The sequence below is a fragment of the Festucalex cinctus genome, chromosome 11 (genome assembly GCF_051991245.1).
Source record: "Festucalex cinctus isolate MCC-2025b chromosome 11, RoL_Fcin_1.0, whole genome shotgun sequence".
NCBI lineage: Eukaryota > Metazoa > Chordata > Actinopteri > Syngnathiformes > Syngnathidae > Festucalex > Festucalex cinctus.
In genome coordinates this window covers 10,725,487-10,751,804 of record NC_135421.1, presented here as the reverse complement: position 1 = coordinate 10,751,804, position 26,318 = coordinate 10,725,487, and the positions used below count along the sequence as shown (strand labels likewise).

The 26,318-nt window shown below is 39.9% G+C and overlaps 1 protein-coding gene across 2 annotated transcripts; it reads right to left on the bottom strand.

Annotated features, from left to right (window-relative positions):
- On the bottom strand, positions 1-25,973 carry ndp (norrin cystine knot growth factor NDP). Of its 2 annotated transcripts, none has more exons than XM_077536823.1 (3): positions 25,792-25,973; positions 11,188-11,702; positions 1-856 (listed from the first exon to the last, which is right to left on the bottom strand). In XM_077536823.1, the coding sequence occupies exons 2-3, from the start codon at positions 11,395-11,397 to the stop codon at positions 632-634; spliced, it is 435 nt and encodes a 144-aa protein (XP_077392949.1). In that variant the 5' UTR covers positions 11,398-11,702; positions 25,792-25,973; the 3' UTR covers positions 1-631. The 2 variants fall into 2 exon arrangements, with proteins under 2 accessions (XP_077392949.1, XP_077392950.1); XM_077536824.1 differs by having other exon boundaries at positions 11,188-11,645.
- Between the last annotated feature and the right edge of the window lie 345 nt (positions 25,974-26,318).

Below are 26,318 nucleotides of genomic sequence, written 5' to 3'. Positions count from 1 at the left end.
ATGTTATTTTAATTCCTTATAGAGGGAGAAAACCACAAATGGGACAAGAGGGTTAGATATTCCATATTCTTCAAAGCAGATTAGCGGGAACTCCACGAGGAAAGGTCAAGTTTCTTCCAAGTGACGCAATACAGGACACTTGCATAAATCCAGAGTGATATTATGTGAACCTTAGATTCAAATAGACGACATTTAACAAGCACGTCACACAGTCCGTGAAGAGTCCAAAACGACTGCGCAGATGCAGACACAGCCTTCTGTCTTTTATTTGTCTGCCTTTTTTATTACTTCTTCTTTTTATAGTTCACCTAACGTGTTTGCCTGCCAATGCCTCTCATGGTAAACATCACCAGATGAAAGCCTGCGGGGGGAGTGGGTAAAAAGTTATGGGGGTTAGGGTGTGGGCTGGAGGTAAAGCAGTGCAGGTGCTTCCATGAAGGCTTGACTCACAAATGAGCCAACTTTTTTTTTTTTTACTTTGTTTTTCTTCTTTAACAAGGAAAGTTGTTTGTCGTCATGGAGAACATTGGATTCAGTTCAAGTTAGGCCTTCCAAAAAAGCCGGTTGGCACGTAAGAGTCTTTCAGGGTCCGGGAGAGAGAGGGAATGCCCCTCCACTTGCTTAGTTCAGCTTAGCTGCACTCCTCGCAGTTGCAGGCCAGGATGTACCGGTACGTGGCGGTGATGCGAGTGCCGCCAGCGCAGCGCAGCCGCACAGCCTTGAGTTTGGAGGTGTGCGGGCGGCAGCAGGAGCAAGTGCTCTTGAAGGGCTGCTTGAGCACGGAGCTGAACGAGATGAGCGGGTCGGAGCGCGTCGTTGGGCCGCAGTGGCCCTCACAGCGTGCCAGAAGCACCATCTGGTAGCAGAGAAGGAAGCACAGAAATGGTGTTAACAGTGATGTCCAGGAAAATGGAAAGTGGGAAATTTCAGCAAATTTTCTTGAGCGACAATAGGGAAAATTAACGGCAGTGTTAAATATGTCTACAATTTATCACTGTGTTCAAATTTCAGATGTAAACGTAATGTACATTTGAGAATATTTTATTTATTGGCAAATTCACAGCATTTGTATTTTATTTTATTTATTTTTTTAATATAATTAACTAGGGATGTAATGATAACGGCAATATTGTGATATCGCGACATTAAAACTGCCACAATATATCGTCGTTGTCATGTCACAATATTAAAAGTAGAACATCTGTTCAAAAAGTCAGGTTTCCATTTGTGCAGTTCTAGCACCCTGTGGTTGCTAGTTTTTTTTTTTTTTTAGTGCAGTTTAATTTTCACAAGGCATGTTTTGGCCCTTCTATGTTTACAATCCACGGTAATGGTTAGATGAAGGGGAACGAAATATGCTTGTGAAGTGAGTCAATATATGGAGGAACTCAATGTGTGCTTGCATTAGCAAGTAAGTGTCTCAATATTAAGTGTTATTACAGATTGTAGGTTGTTTATATGCATTGATGTTATGTACAAAGGCACAATTTTTTTTTTTTTTTAGTAGGAGCTCACGTTTTTACAATATTGTGACCTTTTATTTTTTATTTTTGTATCGCCAACCTCCTCACAATATCATGATAATTATCGTATCGTGACCTTCATATCGTGGTAATATCGTACCGTCATGTTTGGATATATGTGTATATACATATACATATACATATACATATATATATATATATATATATATATATATATATATATATATATATATATATATATATATATATATATATATATTAGGGGTGTCAAAAAATCGATTAGGCGACATATCGCGATACTACATCGCGCAATTCTCGAATCGATTCAATAGGCGGCTGAATCGATTTTTTTTTTTTTTTTTTTAAGAGAGCTCAGAATTGTTCATTCGGTAGTCTTACCGATTCAATGTCTTATTATATATTCAACAAAACGTCTGACTTCGGGTTAGGATTCACACCTTGAGCATGGAAGAATGTTATATGAACGGAACATTAAGCCTTAATATTTTATTTTAATGCTGTTCAAACATGAAACAGATTACAACCTCTATAAGACTGAAATTTCAGATAAATAAATAATACATTTTCATATAAATCTTACACTCTACAAGCTTACTGATTAGTATTTTCTAAATTTGAATGAAAAAAAATCGCAACAATCGACTAATAATTCGTATCGGGATTAATCGGTATCGAATCAAATCGTGACCTGTGAATCGTGATACGAATCGAATCGCCAGGTACTAGGCAATTCACACCCCTAATATATATGTATGTATAGCCCTAAAATGAACCAAACGCCATTTGTGGTGTACTGTTTCTAGTACTACCCATTATCCATAGAGATCCTGGTGTTGACGTCACGCAAAAATGGGCATTAATTGCATAGATTCAGATTTAGCAGTGTTGAATCAGATGCTTATCGGGCGAAGCTAGCCTCGTACCACACGCAAAATGTGGGGGAAATAATCCATTTCATTCGTTTGTGCTGCTACGGTTTAATAGATATTAAACAGTTTAATAACTAACAAACACCATAAAGAATACTTTTTACTAGGGGTGCACCGATCGATCGGCCGGCCGATTTATCGGCCCCGATTTCCTTAATTTTGGAAAATCGGTGATCGGCCGATCCCTTAAAAATAAATCAATCTTTTCCACCAATTTCATCTCCCTCTTCAGAGGTCTGAAAACTCAACCACTGTCCTCTTCTGATGAGATGACTAATATGATTTTCATTTTTATTTGAGAGAACTACTTTATGTGCAGTTAAAACAACCCATTTGTATTAATTCTTCGATGTTGTTCATTGTTTTCCAGTAAAACAAGATTGGAACACTGAAGGTATATGCTGCCTGCAATGAATAAAAACGGTATCTGCAAAAATCGGGATCGGCAGGTCAAACTTTTTAAAAGATCGGGGATCGGTGATCGGCTGGAAAATTGTGATCGGTGCACCCCTACTTTTTACGGCATAAATGATGGCTAACGTGTCAGAAAATAACACTGCAAGACTTGCATGACACTGCTAACTTCGATGGTATTATCATCCAACTTGTCCATCTCTCGCATGTATATCATGTCCTTTTCATGAAAATGAGTGTGAATTCTCTGTCAATGTAGTTGTTCACATTAGGGGTGTCACGATTCGCCAACTCCACGATTCGATTTAAATTTCGATTTTGGGGTCACGATTCGATTTTTTTTTCGATTTTTTTTTTTTTTTTTTTTTTTTTCCCCGCTCCCCCACTTTATAACACAGAGGCATATGCTTCTGTAGGCTAAGGCTAGTCTATGATCATTGGTTCTATTCATTGTACAGTAAATCTTATTTCAAAAGATCGGCTACATATAGGTGATGCAATTTCCATATTATTTTTGTGTAAATTTATGTAATATATGATAATTGACATTAGGCAGGAATGATCAAATTCAAAGAATTTATTTACAATATAAAGTTAACCGTCTTGTTCTTACTGAAGTGTAAAATAAAAAATAAAAAAACAAAAACAAAAAGTCACAGTGGGTGCCTGCCATCTATTGACTGTTTTTGGTTACAACAGTGTGCTGTGCGTTCCTCTTAAAATAATGTGCAATGTGCAACAACAACAAAAAATATATTGTATCCAAAGTCATGGAACAAATACAGCCTGAACAAACTATATCCCAACATTTACAGTTGCGGGGCATACTGTAGCGTGGTTCAAGTACACTAATTAAATGTTTGAATCCAGCGTTTTCCAAGGCTGCAGGTCTGCTGCTATAAATAGACCTATGGATCTGGCGTTTCGCGCGAGCTGAAGTGTGTGGAAGTTTCACTGTAAATGAGGATGAAATAGTTGGTTGGACCGTTGTTTTCCCACTTCTAGTTGAATTTGATAAATCTAAATCTTTGTGATGCCTGCGTAAATGTCCCGTCATGTTTGTCGTGTTTCCCGTTGTTACGGCTGGCGGCTCGGGCCCGCCGCCGGCTCCGCTCCCCTAGTATGTATGTGTGTGTTTGTGTCGGCTGGTGCCCGTATAATGGTACTTCAGTTTGAATGCGCCAGCGCGACACTCTGATTGGAGGACTGTGCCAGCGCGACACTCCGATTGGACGACTGTGCCAGCGCGACACTCCGATTGGACGACTGTGCCAGCGCGACACTCCGATTGGACGACTGTGCCAGCGCGACGCTATTGTGTATCCGTGTATTATACCCCTATTGGTTATTGTTGTTTCTCCTCCGTTCTGTCAGTTCTGTCAAATGCGGTTATTATTTGTTCACCTTCCACTTTCACTCCCTTGTCAAACCCCTGCCTGAAATTTCAATTAAAACTACTCAGATGTTAAAGTCGACCCGTGTTTATCTACTCTATATTTTCTGTTATTGTGTTACTTCCCTTCCCCTTGACGAGCCGGGCGTAACACCGTGGCCGAGTACAGTACGCGCACATAGCATATCTTGCAACTGTGGTCTTTTTATCGACAACGTGAACGTTGTCGACATAACTCACCGGGAACGCAAAATGTTTCCAAACTGGTGACGAGAGAAGCGGGAGCGGCTTGAAGCACCATTGCTGTGTCTGTCCGCGCTTGCCATCATGACTGCAGGAGAAGTCAGCTAACAAGTGCCGTTAGCTAGTAGCTGAATGGCTGCGTCTCATTTGCTTTCCTGGGAGGTGGCGGTGGCGGCGGGCGCGCGGGGGGGGCATCGAATCGTGTGTCCTCTCTTCTATTTCGATGCTCGAAATCGTGACGTAATTTCGATCGATTTCGATAAAAAATCGAAATCGTGACACCCTTAGTTCACATACTGTAGGATGATTTGCCACTCACAGCATCATTACTTAAAGGTAAGGGTGGGAACTTGTGGCTCAATGTCCAGGTTTGTTATCAGGACTGCTGAAAGTCACAACAAATAGTAGCTTATCATGCTTGTCAGCCATGTTTTTTTTTTGTTTATGTTTGGGCAGATTTCAACATTTCCCAGCTACTCGAATACAGCTCAAGAGCCTGAGAAAAAGAAATGGCTTCTTGAAATAACAAATAGGAATCTCCCAGCTGCGGCTTTGCACCTGCGAACTCAAATAGCGGCGAGTTGACCCGGGAGATCGGGGGTCACACTTGGACACGCCGCGTGTGGGGCTAATTTACGGTCGCGTGTTGACTTTGTGTGGAGCGCGACTCTAACCGAGTATGTCAAGTCGTGTGACGCAAAGCAGCGCACGCGCCAGATTACCGCCTTGTCCATCAGACCGACATTCTGCTTTGTAGCTTGCTGCATTCCTGTCGCCTCCCTAAACAGACTCCTGTGTCACGTTTGTCTGTCAGCTGCTGTGTGTCGCCACCCATGTACCCACTTTGCTACAAGCCTGTCTGGGACACACGCACACACATAGACATGGTGCAGGCGTGTTGTCGCCACTTTAAGACCGTTTGTCTTAGCTTGGGCCTCAGCCCAGGCTGTCGAGCGGCAACAATTCTTTTCTTAGGTGACAGTGTCGCGTACGCCACACACACTGCTGATGCTGTCATTTACCAACCAATATAACGGTCTTATATTGACAAAATCTATTAGTGACGTCCAAAATCCATTTGTGGCAAGCTGCCACAGATAAATGTGTATGTGGGAAACAAATGCTACTGCAGTGTCTCCAATGTCTTCTGTGACTTGACACACAGACTCAAATGGTTTCTATTCCTTGCAGCTTCCGCACGGATGTCGCTCCGCGTCTGTTCCCCAGTTAGTTCCATTTTTTCTGGGTGTGCTTTCCCAAGTTTTAAATGCACTGACATGCAGGGCAGTTGTACATACCTGTACAACAATTGTCACATACTCAGTGGGCTTCCCCATATTGTCAGAGTGATCTATTTTCTGTAGCTCAGTAATATGTTTGTTTAAATCTTCTACTAACACTTCCAATTAGTATTAAAATATTTTACTCTCTATGTCTTCATCATTATTCCCATATACAGGTATTCAGTCTTATTTCAGCTAATCGTCATTATAAGCGGTAGGCCAAGGCCGCGTATCTGTCTTAGTTTTTCACATTAATGATCCCTGGTGAGAGAAGACCTGGATCGTTTATGTTTAGAAGTTTATTTTTTTCTGAATCAGATTTTGCTTGTTGGCACTTGTAATTATTGCACTTTTTCCCAAAATAAAGTTGTAAATGTCATTAAACGCGCAGGCAAACGCTGCAGACTACTATGTACGTTGAACCAATAGTACGTAAAGCTACAAATCACGTGATGTTATTCAGCCAATCGCAGACGTCGATATACAACAGCTGTTGGTCACAAGTCAGCTGTTCGTGGTCACTCTACAGTGAGTACACAACGAAACATTACACAAAAATATCAAGTGCGCAAGGCACAGCAAGTATACATATTTTTGGAAAACACTAGTGATGCTATTTTTATATGTTGTATAAAGTTAGGCGATGTAAATGACGAGTAAACATGTCAACTGTTAGCATGTAGGCTATGTTAGCATATATGTTGTTTACAAGTTCTTGCTCAAGCACTTGAGAAGCTCGAGAGTCAAGACCTGAAGCTATATTTCTTTGTCGCTGAATATTCATCTCAAATTACTATTATGTTATTCGTCATATATGGTGTGGGAGGGAAAACCCAAATTGGTGGAAGTTATGCGGGTTTAAGTGGGAGCTGGCTATGCAGCTTCAGTCAGTGAATGGCTTGATAAGCCACACACTCACGGTGACAAGTTGACATGACGGTTTAGTTTATTAAGCTTATTTTATTGGTGTTACAGAAATGTAAATGGCCATAAAAGGAGAGAAAATAAGAGGAACGTAAATGATCGAAAAAATTTGATCCTTTGTGGTCTCCCAGCAAAATAAAAAAAAAAAGGAAGAAGGACATAATTGTCCAATTTAGTTTCATACTCTCTGGTTTAGTAGCATATCAATGAACTAACTATTAAAAATATTAAATGAACAACAACGACTTGAGTTAGTCATCTTCAAATGACCTATTGCGACAGATTGCACATTGGCACAAGTTTGTACATGGCCACTCATTCAGTTGGCAGGTGCATCTCCCCTTAACATACCGTAGTTTGTTTCCTTACAAGAGCAGTGCACAAGCTCGAGTATTGGGGAGTGATCATCCAGTCCAGGGGTGGCAAACTGCGGTCCTCGAGGGCCGGTGTCCTGCAGGTTTTGTACATTTCCCTACTCGAAGTGCAGCTGATTCCAATTAACAGGCTCGTTATCAGGTTTCTGCAGAGCTTGATGATGAGCTGATCATGAATCAGCTGTGTTGAAGAAGGGAAATATCCAAAACCAGCAGGACTGCGGCCCTCGAGGACGGGATCTCGCCACCCCTGATCCAGTCCATTCATTCCACATCACAGCAGATCTGTCCTGGACTACGAACACTGCCGCAGTGGTGAAGAAGGCCCCCCAAAAATTACCGAACAATATAAAATGTGCAAGAGATAAAGAGTGCCAACAATTTTTGTTTCATTTGTTGAAAAATGAAGCTGATGTTAACAAAAAAATGAAGTCCAAGTTCAAATGCATGCAATCAGCCCTCGGCCCACTGCCTATTACTCTTTTCCAGTTCCTGTCTTATTTTTTTTTAAATGTTCCCCCATCTTCTTCTCGCTCTCACTTTTGCTCACAGCACCATTGGTGAGCATCATGGTCCATGGGGATTTCAGTCTAACATCGTCTGTGTACAGTGTTACCTCTCTGTGGCAACTTCATAGCTAAGCTTTCCCTGTCAAAATATTGATGCTAATATGTCATTAGCATATGAAGAGTGATACACAGTAAATTATGTAGAGTAAATTTTACTCTAAACTGAGTATGTGGTCCCACTCTAAACAAAGTAAAATTTATACTTGGAAGAGAGTTAAAAAAAAAAAAAAAAAAAAAAAAAAAGAAGAAGAAGAAGAAGAAGAAAAGTCACCCAAGGGTTGAGGAACAAACTCCACAACAAGGTTGGGAGACAGCCAACCTACTCCCCGAGCCATGCAGGTCCTACTGTGTATTAGCATATCGCTCGTGTCAGCTGGAATATTCATAACTCCGAGACCAAAATCGATGTCTTTGGTCTACGTTTGGATATAAGCAAACAGTAAGAGTGGCATAGCTCAGGTGGACCAAGATGGTGAGTCCGTTCCTCAACTTTTAGGTCACTTTTTTTTTTTTTTTTTTAATAAACCAAGTAGGGCGGCACGGTAGTCGAGTGGTTAGAACGTCCGCTTCCCAGTTTGAGGTCTCCGGTTCGAGTCCAGGCTCGGACCTTCCTGGGTGGAGTTTGCATGTTCTCCCCGTACCCGCGTGGGTCTTCTCCGGGTACTCCGGTCTCCTCCCACATTCCAAAGACATGCATGGCAGGTTAATTGGGCGCTCCAAATTGTCTCTAGGTGTGCTTGTGAGTGTGGATGGTTGTTCGTCTCTGTGTGCCCTGTGATTGGTTGGCAACCAGTCCAGGGTGTCCCCCGCCTACTGCCCAGAGCCAGCTGAGCTAGGCGCCAGCAGCCCCCACGACCCTTGTGAGGAATAAGCAGTCAAGAAAATGGATGGATGGATAAACCAAGTAAAATTTAGTCAGTCTCTCTCCTTGCAAAATTTTCATAGATTTCTGAGTAAAAATCTTTACTAGTTATTTCATGGGATAGGCAAATTCTCTCATACCCACTAAAAACACTGAATAAAATTTACTTCCAAGTGTAAATTTTCCACTGTTTAGACTCGAGTAAAATTTATTATAAAAAATTGACTGTGTACAAACTACATTTATTATGTTAATTATTTCTTTAGATTATAAAACAAAAGTAGGTGCAGACACAGCAAACATACTTAGGCACATATAGTATGAGAAAAGAAAATGAGCAATGAGCGTGCAGGTGGATTGTGTAAAAGAGTCGCCTCCGAGCCAATTCCCAGAGGACCATTATAGAAAATGGGCGACTCCTGCTGCGAGTGTGCCGCCGCGCCTCAGCTGAGCTGTGCTTCGGGCCACCTGCTCGACACACTCAGGACAACAATATTAAAAAAAGACCCAACGCCTGATCGCTCACGCACAATTAACAACTGTGCTGGCATTTAAACAAAAGACAAGAAAATTGCCATTGACTTTTGCACGAGACTGTATCCAGTTGGATTTTTTTTTTTTTTTTTTTTTTTTTGGGCCTAAATTTTTTTTGCTTGGTCTTTCTGAATCCAACCGTTAAACTGCAGAAGATGCAGTGCAAATTGGGAGACATCCACATCCAGTTTCAAGCAAAAGTGAAGTTTGCAGAATGTTCCAAGTGTAGTAACATGGAAGCAGAAACTCTACCGGAAACTCTCAAGCTGGATTTATACTCAATGTCCAAGTGCCCAGTTCCAATTTAATACCTGTATCCAGTCCTTCTCTATTTGTCAATTTCCATTTACATTTCAACTGCCACATATCCAGGATGTCTACATTTATTGTATTTATTTAAATGAAGGTAATCTCCACAATGGCCACTGTCATCAGTTATTTTGTGGAATTGTTGATTGATGCACCACTAATGCAGCATATTTACATCATAGTCAATTGACTATGCTTGTTTGTTGTTGATTAGATATTAGGCAAATGTTTTTGAATGTGTTTATTAATTTTGTGCATATGCCACCAATTTCAGTGACGTTGGCATCTAACCAATTTGTGCTTTAACTGCTTTTAAGCTGCACTTGCATTGGGAGATACTTATCAGATTTTTAGCCCTATTTACACTTGCATGAGTAACACTCCATTTGTGTTGCCAGGAAACAGAAAAATCTGAAGTGGGTGATTTGAACCATGTAGTCTAAATTCAGCCAACCACTTCCGTTCTATCAAGCAGACTCTACTAAGTACAGTGGTTCTCAGCCGCAGTCCCCGAGTACCCCTATCCAGCCTGTTTCCCTGTCTCCCTCAGCCAACACAGGTGTTTCAAACGAGCAGCTAATCGGCAAGCTCTGCATGAAGCCTGATAATGATCCTCAGCTGTGTTGGCTGAGGGAGACATGGAAAGCAGGCTAGATAGGGGTATTCGAGGACCAATGAGAACCACTGTACTAGTCCATTTGAAGGGAAAGGAAGATGTTAGTGGGGATTTTCAATGGTAAAGCAAACAGCACAAGGAATAACTTATAGTCAGTCAAGTTTTCCAAAATAGTAAGGATCTAGAGACCCAATTACTAAGTGCAAGAAATGGGCTGTTGGAGTGATCATCCATCTCAAGACAGACTACTACAAACACTCACATGATCAATTAATGCTAAGTTTATACAAGAACGATCTAGTTTAAACTGATCAGATTTTGTTTCTTTGGGTTTTTGAAAAGTTTCAGTGTGAATTCAGTTAGCAATCACAACCCCTGCTGAAAATATTGGCTTATCATCCCGGTCTCATCCAAATTATTAATATTCTCATCATGTGTGTATTTGGTTGGGAATTTAGTTACGGAGAGTAATGTATCTCTCACATTCACGGTAAATCAACACTCAATTTTCAACCTTATTCGTTTGTGTGACTTACTGGCACTCGCTGCCTGCTATAGCAAAGTTGGAAAATGCAGTAATGAGGGTCTTTTCACTATGAGAGCCATTTTAAGAAGTTTTTACATGAAACATGACACAATTTTTGTCTGTTTCTATTTCAATAGTGGTGAGCAGGGGTTGAGTCTTCAACAAATGCCTGCCCTTGGACTGTGGAAGGAAGCCAGAGCACACCGAAAAAGAACCAACAAGCACGGGATCAAACTCAAGACCTTTGTGCTATGAGGTGAGTCAGCAACCACTTAATACAAATGACTTTCCAGACTGTCTAGAAGGTGTTGCTTTGACTGAAGGTTGTATTTCACCCTTTTTATTTTATTATTATTATTATTATTATTATTATTATTTATAATTGTGTAGTGCTAAGGGAGTTGCATTTGACTTAGCCAAAGTATTTTGAACAGGTCCACCCTCTGTTCAACCCCTGACTAAGCATAAATCCAAACCATAGAAAACATAACCTCCGCATATTCCTTTTTATAAAAATGCAAGGCAAATTCAGTGCCCTTTGATTGTGTTGGCAGTAGCTTCTGTTTGTGCATATTGGATGCTCGGAACAAAAATGTTTTCCAGAGTGGACTGATTGTGTTAGCTTAAACAACTTTACCAAAAAATAGCCACCACAGTGGAAATTTAAATCACAAGTGGAGTTTTTATGTCATTCTTGCTGTCTTACCTTGGAGTTGCACTTATAAATGGGGTGGCTGATTGTCTCAACAAAATGATGCCTCATGCAGCGCTGCGGGTCCGAGTCGCTCATGTGCAAGGGGCGTCTATTGTCGCTGGCCTTGTTGCTGCTGGCAGACTGCACCAGGCCCAGCAGGGGGCAGCACATAAGGACCAGCAGGAGGCCAGAGGGCGGGCCCACTCTGATTGAAGGTTTCATGGTCGGACCACCCTCAGGTGCTGGGTCCTTACAAGGCGTTCCGACACTGTTGTGTTTGTTCAAGGTTCTCCGGCAAGTATTCTGCACAAGTTGGATTCAGGAGGTCAAAAACGATGATGCCTTGATCTCGCTCACTGTTTACTACTTGGATAATGGATCTTCAAGTCCAGCATGCTGTAGAAACAAACTTGGAGGAGGGTTCACGTCATAGGGCCTCTCCATCTCCAATTGTCCTGATCCAACACAGTCTGGTTGAGGACAAATATACAGCATAACATCAGTGCTTGGAATGGAAAGACTTTGACCTAAAAATGAAAGAAATATATGGTTCAAAAGTCAAACAAAAATGTACAACCTGAATGAAAACGGGACAACACAACTTACACAAAGATATCTTTAGCCCTTTTTATACAGCTTGATCAAGCCAGGATTTGCTCACACATAATTAGATGACACCAATGTCAGTGTAAGGTGTGACATAAAATAGTTGGACAGTGAGTGACACATGCTTTCAACATGATGCAGTAGAGGTGAGTGCCAGATTTAAGCTTCACACCATAGTCCTGCCTTTCCAGCATTCCCTTTTAAAACAGCCACTGTCCCACCTCTGTTACGTGTTTGATAGTATCTCTAATGCTTGTAGATTTGTGGGTCTATTTCAACCGTCCATTCTGTATCGGGGCCTTACACATAGAACAGTGATTGCTTTTAGGCTTAACGAACATCAACATAACCATTTTACATGGAAACGAAGGAAACTGAACAGCTGCTTAACAATACAATTTTTTCTCTTAAGTCACTACTGCACTATGCACGAACTTTGTGACGCATCGTGAAATCTGTCGTTTCTGTTAGCGGATGCCCCCCTTGACGCTCACGTCTCCGGTTTTTTTATTATGGAAGAGAAACCTAAGCCATGCGCAAACAGCCTGCAGCCAAACCCTTTCCTCTCTTTTTCATTAAAACAAATAGTTTTCCCAACAAGACCTCTCACAACTGCAACAAACCTCCACCAAGTCAGACAGCATATTTTCACATGTATTTATGTAGAGTATTTTTCCAAGATCACAGTTTTACTGTCCTCCAGACAATAGCGTTAAGAGCTGCAGTTAGTTCAGCTGAGGCTGCTGTGCTAATAGGCAATGTGTTGTGAATTAAGAAGTGGCCTGCATGTATGTCTCGGGTCACAGGTCTTAGAGGGGGGCACATAGTCACAGAGGTTTAAGAATAGGGTCTGTAAGCTTTTAGTTGATACTTCTGATTGATTTAAATTTACAATCTGTTTACCAAAGGAAACAATAGAAATAGAATTAGTCCGTTTGAAGGTCATTGTGTGCCTTTATTAACTGTATAAGACATTTCGTCACCCAAGTAACATTTTTATGTAAATTGCTCCTATAACCCATTAACTGCTGTGGATATGTAATTCTGTCAACTGTAATCCCACAGTTTTCTGCCACTGATGTATTTGTCAAATAGGCTTTTCAACAGGGAGGAGTGTTGGCCGACCTAACACTTCTCGTTGTGAATTTTAAAAAGCTATTCCTAAAATATTGTTTTTGCTGTTTTATGGAAGGAATCCACTGTTCAGGTCTGAGTGGTATTAATACACTCCGCAAAAAAAAAAAAAAAAAAAAAAAAGAGAGAGAAAAAATATTTCGGGGCATTTCCTCATCATCATGTTGTTGTCCACTATCCAACCCACCAAGGTTGTTGCTGTTAAGGGACCTTTAAAAAACATGGTAGTGGTAAATAGTCAAGTATATGTGTCCTTCGTTTGCCTGTGAAAATGTACTTAACATATCATGTTATGTAGAGTGGGAGAATTTGAGTGTTTGGCACATGAATGGCAAATCATATCATTCAGCTTTTTTATGAGCACTCCCTGCTGTGAATTCATTGATTTTCCTCTCCGAACGAGTTCAAATAAAAGTGTAATAACGTCTTTTTGGCCAAATCTTTCAAATCAAACGCCATTCGCTTGAGGTAAAAAGAGAATTGGCATGCGGTCTGTTCAAATGAATGCTTGCCGGGATGTTTGAAATGAGCTGCAAGATAGATTACCGCCAACACCAATCAGCACCTTAAGCGCATTCACTTCAACACGAAACCCTACACAAAAACTGCTCTCTTCGTTAGACTTGCTAGCATTTTTTTTGTTTTGTTATAGAACTCAGGGGTCATTCAGGTAGCTTTTGTGTTTGTGATCATTGTTGTATATGAAGTTTTCCGTGTAGTTATGGCCAAGTAGAAACATGTTAGACAGTAGATACATAATAATGACTTGTCTGCCATTTTAAGATACAGTAGATGTTAATTACTTCTGTTATAGAAATCGGTTAGGTTTACACACCAAAACATATTGAACACAGAGAAACAAGGATGAGAAGACAATACTTTTGGTTTTTACTCGCAGCGAGGAGAGCAGAGTTGTCAGTTACAAACTGGCAAAGATGCTCTGACAATTCTCTTGCTTCCTCTCTTTTTATTTGGGATTGTTTCCTATCTGGTTACAAAAAATAGCGTTGCACTACTAAGTGGTGGGGAAAGCGCAATAGTGCAACGCTGCATTATTTTAGAATAACATGTCTGTCTGCATGGATGTAAGTTTGTTGCAAGTAAGCATGTGATTATCCATTAGCAATGAAAGTTCTCGTTTTCGCTTCTGCCCGAGACGGTGTGACTCATTTAACACAGCCACACTGTATGGTACAGTTCATCTGAAGAAATGGGTGCAAAGTAGTTCACTTAAAGTTCATATGAGTGTGAAGCATTTTAGAAAATATATAATAACTTAGATACACTTTAAACGTAACAAAATCCATTTTCTCATTTATATTATATGTTAGATACATGGAGTCTAGTCAGTCAAGTGGTTAGCTTGTTAGCGCAAGAGGATAACATAGCTGTCTATATTTTCACTCAACTTTACTTATTGTCAGATGGCACAAACAGATGGACTCAAATACATTATATAACAGTTATAAAAGCTGAAAATCAAAGTCTTTTGTTCATTAAAAAAACAAACAAACAAAAAAAAGCTGGCGAATACAGTATCTGGAAAATAATCTATTTACGCCAATAGAAATGGGAACAAAAACAGGAAGTAGAAATCTACCAAAAAAAATCAATAACTAACGCTCCACATGCCTCAACAGAAGCATCACTTCTGTTCAGTCATCCACACTTCTGACAATCATCTCCAATAGTCATGACTGTCATGAATTATGGGGTGCTTTACCATGAGTTACTTAACTTTTCTAAATGTTTGGAAATGCCACCCAAAAAAATTGTGAAAACAGATAAATGGTTAATTCCTGATGAAAATTAGTTGTATTTTATTTAATGTTGATGTGCTTTTGTGACGTTTACAATGTTCAAAACAAATGCATCTATTTTTAGAGCATAAATGAGGCTTTAGCCTCAGGAGGGAACTCATGGAAATTTCCTACTGAGCTTTAATTGAACCCTACTGCCCATCCTGTACGCTATGTACATGCCCTGTGGCCTTTAAGTTCACATTAAGATGACATATGACAGCGCCATTACGAGCAGAGAGAACTGGAAAACCAAACGACACTCCAATTATGGCCTAACACCCGCTGACCTCTGCTTGTCTGTTGACTGTTGTCTGAGTTCAGTTTGATTAAACAACCATGTGATCATTTAAAAACAAACACACAAAAAAATAAAATAAAATGCGCAATTTGTATTCTGCTGCAAAGCATTAGGGGTAAATCAAAACAATTCCTGTCTACTCAAATACTATAAATTCAGACTGCCTCAATAGTTTATACTTTATCATGTGTTCCTCAATACTGGTCACTTTTACTCTGCCTGTAAAAGCTGCCAATTTTTCCCCCATTAATGCAGGGTTACGGATGGTTAATTCCTCAGGCACCGACACAAAGATGTAGTAAAGTCACAATTGCAATTATTGTAATTTGTAAATAATATGTTTGGTTTGACTTCCCCTATATTAATATGTTAAAATTCCATGACTATGCCCAAAATTTAGCATTTTGATTATTAGGCGTGCTAATGAACATTAGCTCACAATTTCTGGCTCGGGCTAATGTGTTCTTATTTTTAAAGTGATACACTTGACATTGCACTACTATTTAAAAAAAAAGTTTATGTTCATGTTTCTAAGGTTTAAGTGGGTATATTTTGGCTACATTGGTTATCTTATGGATGTCTACGGCTTCCCCTCACCATCTTTTCCCACTCCCGCACTGGACTCAGATTAATGTTGGCCTGGCTGCTTCCAAACAACAGCTGGACCCAGCTCATGCTCGGTTTTGTTGGAACGCAGTCACCTTGGGTTCTATCTTTGATCATTAACCCCCCCCCCCCCCCCCTCAAAAAAACAAAACAATTGCTAGGTTGGCAGCAGAACAACGTCTTTTATTGTGGATTATTGTGAGTAATCCATGATCGGATCAATTAAAGTAAACAAATTTACTTAATGGCTACTTAAGACAAAGCAACACAGTAAAATTTCAAGGTAAAGGAAAATTACCTATTATCTCATGCAAGTCACAGCAGCCCATGCTCTGAGATCCGGTGGAGTAAATACAACTTTGAGAGAAAACAGACACTGCACTGTTCAGGCTTCAAGTACTGTACTCCATAAAAAGTTCTGAGAAATAAACTAGGTATCAGTTGTGTTCTATCATGTTTGTAGTGTGTCCAGCAGCAATGTGCTGTTGTAACCTTGTTATCAAGAGGAATGAATGAATGAATGGCTACAGTGTTGTTTTGTACAGAAATATCTTAAAAAGAACCTAGAACTATGCAGGAAAAATACCACATTTGATCCGTTGATCCAAATTGTGTTTCTGAGGCTGATCTGTAAAATGTTCTTCTGACCTCATTCAGATGGTTTTAATTCTGGTTTCTATGACTAAAAAGCAGAGACCAAAATTTAGTCCTCAGTTTGGAATCACAAGATTTACAACTAGGAAGACAAACAAGACAAGACAACTACAGACTACTCAAGGTTGTTCCTGGGTACAAAATTCAGAGGTGGCCACCTCCACTTAATTTGCTCGCCACCTCCAACCTGAGGGACTGATATCGCTCAACATAGCGCCCCAGGTGTGTTAATTGAGCTTGGCAGCAATGTATTTTAACTGCAGTTGCAGCATTGTGCCATTATGGAGGTGCTATATCAACAGCAATGTACCGAAAAGACCTGAAGCAGCAACTGAAGTTTATTTATTTATTCCGGGGAGTGGGGGTGCAGTGTCTGGTGTGCTGATTCATTCGTGGGTTCCGATCACCAGAAAGTCGTGCGTTTTGTAGTTGCATATATGGTCACTCACTGAAGCCGCGGTGGCAGATGTGGATCTACATGCAGGTGTTCTGTCATTGTAATAAATAAAAAACCTTGCATGCATTACATGAAAGCAGAGTGCCATTATGTGTTTGTTTTTCCATTAAAAGAAATGACGAATACACCTGATCGTAAAATGGCTGCAGGAGGGCAGTCAATAATGGTATCGGTCACCGCTGTGAGTACCGATACCTTAAAATAAGACTGGTATTAGCACCGATACGATAACTGGTATCGGTAGACACCCATTATAGCCAGGATGATACCTCTGCCTCGATGTGAGCCAGGAAACTGTACATGTCTACTGTATTTGGAATTTATGTTTGCAGCTAGCCCCCCAAAAAGTGAACCTTTGTATAAAAGATATTAAAACAACCTAGTGTAGCGATATACATCTTGTCCAAATTTCATCACGTCCTCATAAGAATGATTCAAAGTCAGAGATCCTTTCCACACAATCAGGGCGTTTTACTTTAACTAAAACTGAGGATTGAGACTAGAAGATTAGGGTAGTTGTTAGCACAACCAGTCTTTCTTATGAAGAAATAAAAAACTGCACTCGATTGTCTGCATTGTCAGTCATATTGATTGTTTAAAATTTACTGGTGTGTTTTGAGGTTGGACTTTGAGATTTCCAAGTGGACTGTCAGAATTTCAGTGTAACTCATGCTAGGTTTTTATTTGGATGGTTGGGGTTACTTTTTTCAAAGTGTACCGTGCTGATTCTAATTCCCGAGCTTTGCAAGTGTTCTGCATTTCTTTGTAACTTTTCCTTTGAAACGAAATACGACATGAATGATTCCGTGAAATGAGCCCATCACTGAAAATATTCTCTGTTTGCTCTTTAAACTGACTTGTGTGACATTTCTGTTATCCCAGAACTAATTTGCAACCAAAATCCAGAGAGCCGCAGGCACCAGCCTCATTAAACAACATGAAACATGTAGTAACTGTCACATCCGGATTGTAACTCAAACAGAAAATTAGCATTTGCCAATCCTGCTTCATTTTCTTTTCAATAAAACTTGGCCAAAGGGTGGCCTCTTGTCTCTGCATTATTAAGAAGAAGCAGGAAAGCCAAACCACAAAGCCGCAAGACGATCTGTCTCCGTATCCCTCAGCTTGGGAGGCTTTAGGGCTTACCAAGTTATGAGAAGTTGTTTCACACCAAAGGCAAGCAGATACGATGACATCTCTACGGGGAGGCTGAGGTGGGAAATACGCTACACACGGACATGGCCGGGCGCTAATAACAACTACTGGAATGCAATTTTGCTTTTAGGCATTTGCTTTTGTGTTTTCATTCCTATATACAAGTTTTTTCCCCGACCCTTGCACTAATATATTGTAAAAATATCTTTGATGTAAAGAACCCTAAACTTAATACCTGCCAGTAGTACAATATTCATAATAGATAGTCAAGTATTAACCTTGTCTTGTATTTTCAGCGCTTAAGAAATTTATTAGACCATTGAGGTTGTTTATCTCAGATAGCATCTAGCATCATGAAGTGCTTTCATTGTCAGTGACCTTTTGACGATTTACCATCTTCAACCTTTTTATTGCCAAATTTGAGGCGGCTCACGGGGCTTCTCTGAGAAGTCATACATTAATCAAGTATAATAGTCAACCAGTGAAACATTATTATTATTTTTTTTTGTTCAGGAATGCACGTCAGACTGCTAACCCTGGGAGGCAAATTTTTGCAAGGGGGAGGTCGGGTTGTCGGCTAATGGAGTAGTCATGGTCATACTGTACAAGAAACATTACAGCATCAACCCTGCCTGCTTTTTCTGTCTTCTCATTTCACACTCATCTTTTCTGAAATAAAAGTATGGTCATAATGATTTAAAATTGCCTTTATAAATTACAGCCTTGATGATTACTATTTTGGGTCGGTCAATTTGCGAGCGCAACACCTTTGCGAGGTCATCTTTGAGGATGCTACAGGCCCATGGCATGTTAATGCAGATGTCATTGTCATAGGGAGACCAGACTTCCCTTGGATCCCGGGTCATGGCGAATTTCGCTATTAAGCAGGTCGTGTCCAGGCGTCCTGTATTTTGCCATGTGTATGTCAATCATACAGTTGTCATAACGATTCATACGATAAACCAGTTAAAAGGGACTTTAACAGGTCTGTTCTAAGAATCATAGGAAATGGAGTCCTACACAACGCAAGCTAAACTTTCTAGTGGTATATTTTCATTGACATTGCGTGACCAGCGCGAGGTAAACGGCACAGCTAGCGTCCAATAGCTGGTGAGTGCACTTCATTGACTTGTTTAGCGCTGTTGAAGAATCAACCAATATATCATTTAGCATTAGCGATTGTTCCGCATGTCGACATTACAACAAACTCGCCCCAATCCATTGACGAAAATTGACGGGTGATGGACGTTGGTAAAATTATAGCATCCCGCTTTTTCACTTCATATATCCTGTCAGTTTACATTGTCAGCCATCTTGCTGCATGTGAATTTTAGGGACACAGCACCAGGCGGTGCAAAGAGAGCAGCCAAACACAGGTTCTACCGAATGACACACAATTCGGTGGAAGTGTCTATCAGAACAGAATAGACGAAAGAGTCTCGCAAGGAACCATGTCTGGAATTGAGTAGGAAATACCAGGCCTTGTAATTTCTAAAACTCCAACCAGATAAATTGGCTCATTTAGTCCTAGTTGGAACCTGGTATCCTAGACAGATGGGTGGGTTTCAGCCTACATACGTCATGGGCCTGTGGTATACTCTTTGATGATTCACCACGCACCATGCAAGTCTAATATCCGGGCACAAAAATTCTAAGCCTGAAAGACCAGGTCCATCCTCGGTCGAGCACTCAATATACTCAGCTGCCGGCTTGTCGACCCGTGCAATAAAGCTGCAGATCCCTGTGACGATCCGACTCATTGCGCCTGCCCCACGTGCCATCCGGTGAGCATCCCAGCAATGTGGAGGGCCACGGAGCAAACACAACTTACTTTTTGACAAGTGCAGCTTTGCAAATGTGACAACACAAAAGCCATAAGTTAAGTGGGCCGCGGATATTTATACGTGTGCCCTGCTGTGTGGAACGAATCCATGCGCACACCGCGAACTTCTCTTGCACACGACATATGGCTGCAACAGTGTGGTGTGTGTGCTTGTGTGTGGAGGGGGACGTCATGGTGTCCCATTTAGACACATAATGTCAGTGTTTCACTTGCGTCTCTTTATTAAGACTTTTTTTTTAGACTTTGGACGGAGTAGAGATATCTAATTCATCTTTTGTTCTATCAATCATCTGCACTATTAATAGTCTTGTCTGTTGCAACATCACACAGACCAAGAACAAAGACTCCAAATTGACTGCACAGTCCAATGTACGGTGTGAAACAACTATATTAGATCACCTGTCATGAAGAAGAGAAGTGCACATCCAGCATCATGAAGTGCCTTAATGAGGACTCTTTCAATTTTACTTAGGTCTTGACATTTTATCTGTTTGAACATCATTTGTTTTAATCGCTAAATTGGAGGCTGCTTACTGGGGTTCTCTCAGATCATAAATAAATCAAACATAACATTCAACCACTTATCTACCCCGTTCAGGAATTCAAGTAAATAAAAAAAATAAAAAAATAAAAATAAAAATGAGACCAAGATAAATAAGTTGCAAACTTTATCCTCGAGTGATGTGACCTACAACCTGTACAATTACATTTAAACAAATTCATTTTTGACATGGGATCGATACCATAAGCAAAATGCTGGAAAATATGTTGTAGTCCGATGAAACCAAGGTTAAAAAGTCAACCGTTATTGTTGTGAGGGAACTTCTGGCAGAGTCAGAAAGAGTTTAAACTCCCACCTTTGACAGAATTTCACCCACGTTGCGGGGGGATGCTGAGGACATTAAGTCCGAGTGGACCATGTTCCGTGCCTTCATTGTTGAGGTGTCTCACCGGAGATGTGGCCGTAAGATGGTCAGTGCTCCGAAGACCTCCTCAATCCCACCCACATGCTTTTGCTTGAAGAAGCAAAATCTTGGGTCTTTTAGGTGGTCTTTCTTATCGCTGGTTGAGGTCAACCAAGGTGTTTAAAATTCCTTGGTGGCAAAGATACTGGGATGGATCAGATCGGCTCGGAGTTCCTAGAGGCTCTGGATGTTCTGGGGCTCTCTTGGTTGACACGCTTTTGCAACAATACATGGGCGCAAAGAGAGTACCTCTGGAGTGACATACTGAGGGGTGGTTTTCTTCTTAAGAAGAGTGTGGTCCAACTACAGGGGGATTACACTCCTCAGCCTCCCTGGAAAGGTCTATTCAAGGGTTCGTCGGGAAGTTGAATCTCAGATTTAGTACCTTTACACACTGGCGACATTCCACTTCCGTTCCAGCTTTCACACTTCCTTTGAAGACAGAAAATCGACACCTATATGTTCCCATTTTATCCCCTAAAGGAAAACCTTTTCTTTCTCTACTTGTCTTTCCCAAGGACAACATCACCCGGCTGTATGATTTGTTCCCCTGTTGCAACGTGCCTCCGTTTACGTCATGATGTTCTATTTGCCCCCCTCCTCCTCCCGACCTCACCTCCCTCCATTGTTTCACCAGCTTTTAATAAACTAAAGGGCAGATTCCTGACTGGAATGAGGCAAGGGGCGTGGGGTTGTGGAGATGGGATGGGGTGGGGTGGATTGTCCAGACCCATAGACCTGTTCTACACACACAAACACGCGCACACGGTTTGGCATGTGGAGTGCCAAGCTCTTCAACTGTCCACTGACGCCAGCTCCCAACACACACACAAATGTAGTCTTGCTCTACACAGTGGCCCTCCCCACACGCTAACCTCCTAAAAGCTAAGCTCCTCACTAAATATAACCACCCATCAACCTCCAAGTCCTGTTAAGACAAACAACAGGCACCCCTGTGAGCTAAGCGTCTGTTAGCATTACACCTTTTTTTTTTTTTTTCAAAATCACTGCCAACTGTAAACATGATGCATATACACTGTATTGTATGTCGCTATTTTCGGCCCTGTTGATGAACCGGCTTTGTTGTTAACAGGCCAAGTAACTCACCATTTTGAGGGTTTCACAGACGACCATGAAATTTGAGGAGAGGAATGTCTATCATAAGTAGACCCACAAGTCTCAAGGAACCATGCAGGAAAACACGTAGGACTATTTTGGTTATAAGTGGCCAATTTAGGCTCATTTGCAGGTTTCCTTCAGAAAGAATCTCATCCTGCTGATTTGTCTGATTGGTTAACCAAATTTCAACTACGTACAGTGGTACCTTGACTTACAAGTTTAATTCATTATGTGACCAAGCTAATAATTTAATTTAAAGCTGTGTAAAATCAATTTTCATAAATGAACTTAAAAACAATTTGAATCGGTTCTGATTTAAAAGAAACGAGTGCAACAAACGAACCAAATGAAATACTTCCACTTTAAAATATATCGAGAATTCGAGTTATGTACCAAATCGTCTTTTTAAGGTATTTGTTTTAAATCAATGCCACATGTATAGTACTGACAAGTTCATCACCATCTTTGAATCATATCACACTTATTAAATCATATTTTATTGGAGAGATACAGACCCATACTATTAATCTATTCCAGCACCACAAAATCCACCATATTTTGTTTTCAATGAAAAAAAAACAACAAATAAAACAATAGCACTGTTTTGTATAGACATCATAAAAAAAATATAAAAGAGGATGTAAAGAAACAAGTAGTTTATAAAATGTTATTGTTCGTAATGTGTTGGATGAGTGCCTTTAAGGGGCGTAGTGTAGCCTAGTAAATGGCACTGGAGTTGGTTAGTGTGTGTTGAGAGTCTCGGCATGAGTTGGCGGACTACAGAAGCTCCTTGCAATGATTCCATTTTATATTTGGTTTGGATTTTTTGTCTCATCACAATAAAGAGTGCATCAGCAAATGTGGCTGACCGCAAAGGCATTACAGTTCATTAATTGCTCTTTTTTCTTTTTTTTCCTTGTAATTGTGTATGGGTGGAGCACGCCGGCAAAGTTTGATACCTCTCGATTTAACATAAATGGCTAATAATTATTAATGAATCTATGGAAAATTCTCAAAACAAGGTCCTTCCTTCAGATTCGTAGGCACCCCCCTCGACTGGAAATGAACATATTTTCATCAGACAAACATCAAGTTGTACCACTAACCAAGTGTGCCACATTTCTTAACCTTGGCTTCTAAAAGTACCTCCTCAGTTTTTGTCATCCACATCACAGAGAAGTATTTATAAAAAGACAACCAATAACACATACCAAGCTGCAGGCTAAAGTCAGAGCATGAAATCAGATCAAGGCTCATTTGAGCGTCCAACCTCTAGCAAGCAAAAGCCATCGTGGGAGTGTTTGTTTTTATCCTACCAGACCAGATAGCTGGTTTGGAAAGGATTTTTTTTTTTTCCCAGTTTTTCAGTTTGCATTGCTTAGCGAGAATTTGTAAACATTATACAGTATGATAGAATACAAAACATTCATTTTAGGCCACATAAACAGTGGCATTACATTTTTTTTCTATGCAGTTTGAAAAAAAAAAATCATGTATGCTATTTTGTTTTTTTTAAACAATATTCATTGTTTTTCTAATACTGAAGTTTGAAATGTGTAATGTGGAGTGCAGACAAAAAAAATAATAATCTTTTGCTTGTTCCATCTCCTTCTGTTATTCTATTTTATTTTTAGTACCTCAACTTTGATATTCATCTGCTATTGTTGATATTTTGCCTCTTCCAGGCATGTGATTATTTAGGCCAGGGTGGTGAAGGTTTTCAAAATCTTTTCTTTTCTTTTCTTTTCTTTTCTTTTCTTTTCTTTTCTTTTCTTTTCTTTTCTTTTCTTTTCTTTTCTTTTCTTTTCTTTTCTTTTCTTTTCTTTTCTTTTCCTTTCCTTTCCTTTCCTTTCTTTTCTTTTCTTTTCTTTTCTTTTTCTTCTTCTGCCCCATAGCAGTGGAACAAAAACATTTTGAATCAGAAAATCTTTTTTTTATTTTTTATTTTTTATAAAAAAGGTGAATGCAATGAATTGGAATATATATATATATATATATATATATATATATATATATATATATATATATATATATATATATATATATATATATATATATATATATATATATATATAAAGATGATCTAACATAACATCTTTTAAAAACAATACAGTACAAACAGTTAAATTAATTCAAAATAATAAAAACAAATTAAACTCATTGAAATTATTTTGAGGCACATTTTAAATAATGGACACTGAAGGGGCTTGTCTAATGTGCACTGGGAGGTCATTCCATAGTTTGGGACCAGCAACAGAAAAAGCCCTATCATCTCTGAGCTTCTATTTAGACTTCGGTACCTCCAAAAGCAGCTGGTCAGCTGACCTGAGGCACCAGGCAGGAGTACACGATACGGGCGAGACCATTTTGAGATTTGATCTATGATAATTACTCTCAGTGAGAAGCCTGCCTGTTCTACCAGAGTATTTTATTATTTTTATTTTTTAATACTTCAAGTCCTTCTGCAGATTCGGTAGTCCGCCAGCAGAAGTCAGTCATAACGTGAGGCGCATAAACGCACACACCTGCAAGACGTTACCCCCAAGGTCATTCACGCTACTCTTAACTCCACATTCCACTCCAGCTCCGCAACCTGCACTTATCCTTACACGTTTTGTTGTCAGTGCCTGATTAGACGGTCCACTCGGCTCAGGCAAACACCTTCATTACCGCTGCACATCAATTCTAACTAATTGCAACCACTCACACTTTATTGTCACCTTATACAGATCAGATCAGAGGTACGAATAAGACACATGCAGAAATATGTGCAAGTCGTAAGCAAATCTCAAGTCTTGTTCTTCAAATTTCAAGCAGTTGGTTTTGCAAAAAAATCAAGCAAATCAAGTCGAGTCTGCACCAATTTTCGACCAAGTTATTACTTGAGTTATGCAAGCCATAAATCAGTGCTGGATAACAAAAAACAAAAAACAAAAAAAAAATCATAAAATGTGGAGATGCATGCTGTATATTTTTTTCCATAGGATGTAGATAAGAAGGCTGGTTCATGGAAACCAACCTTCCAATGAGAGCATTCAATTCCAAATTTGATGAGGCTTTTTTTTTTTTTATCTAAAATGTGAGAAACTATTTTTTTCATAAGGCAGGATGACATTCATTTGATCAATATTTAATCACCATATGCATGTTTTCAAAGTTACAATTGTGCAAAAGTAACAAACGTGCATATTGACGCCGTCTGATGACATGTAACTTAACATTTTTAAACATTATAAATTGTTTTAGTTACATTACTGATTCCAAAAAATCAAAATAAAGTAAAGATGGGCGACCTCACAAAATGTGGACTTTTTTTTTTTTTTTTTTAAAGGATGATTGCTGTTGATGCAAAATATGTATGTCCCAAACTTTTTTTTTTGTACCCTTAAACAACACACTTAATGATACACACTTTTCATAGCACAGCACCAATATGCATGTTGGTTCAAGCACACCATCTATTCTCCGGCCCAATCTTTATTTGAAACGCAGGGGTTAGAGCAATGAAAAAATATCAAACTTTATTAGCCCCATTTTTTATTTTATTTTTTATGGAAAGGGTGCCAAAAAATAAATACTTATATTTTCTTCACATTTCAGATCAAGAAAAGACTATCACAAAATTTGAAGATGCATGTTTTTATTTTGGTTGATGTCAGTTTTGGCTATAATTTAACAGACTATGTGTCTTCATGTTTTGGATTTGAGGAAAAACTCAAGCCCCAAGGTAAGAAGTAGAAAGTAAAGATAACTTTAGTATTTTCAAATATAAAATTAAAACATCAGAAAAACAAATTCTCAAGTTCAGATTCTGCATGTGACAAGTCTATTACAGTATCAAAATTATCTCTACTTAATTTCTTCCCATCACTGCACAAAATACGTACTTTTTTGTCATTTTGTCTTAATGTACTACACACCTCTTGAAAGTGACAAGAACGCGAGTCTTAAACTTGCAGGATGGACGACAGTCTTACCTTCACAAGATTCCGAGTATCCCGACCATGCAAGCCTGGAATTGTCCAACTCTTGTTCCCCCTCTCAGCTCCTCTCCACTCGTGTGCGTCTCTGCTCATCTCCCTCCCCCGTACTCTCTCACCTCCTCATTCTCTCTCTCTCGCTCTCTCTCCGCCTCTCACGGTTCATTCCCAAAAGAAGGCAACAGCATCAGTCTAGGAGGATGCTGCCACTGCCTGCCAGCATGTGGACCGTGACACCGCTAATCACATGACCCCATGCCCCGCCCCTCTCAAGAAAGCAGCTGATGCTCTGTGACAAACTTCCCGTAGTAGCAAATGGTAATTCCAAGCCATCAGGATAGAGACAACCAAAAGGCAACTTTTTTTTTTTTTTTTTTTAACGAGGTCAGGGTTATAAAAGTGTTTTGCTTCTTTAGAAACAACTGCGCCTTTATGGTCTTACTCCAGCAGGTGGGATGGGTGAAGGGTGGCAGGAGAAGCGGGAATTTCATTACCTCATTGGCGAGATCTCCTGGCTTGTTACT

What these genes read in the sequence shown, in the direction of transcription:
- ndp (XM_077536823.1), bottom strand. Translation starts at nt 11,397, where the DNA reads ATGAAACCTTCAATCAGAGTGGGCCCGCCCTCTGGCCTCCTGCTGGTC. An exon ending in TTTATAAGTGCAACTCCAAG is followed by an intron (nt 857 to 11,187) that starts GTAAGACAGCAA and finishes CTCTGCTACCAG; the next exon opens with ATGGTGCTTCTGGCACGCTG.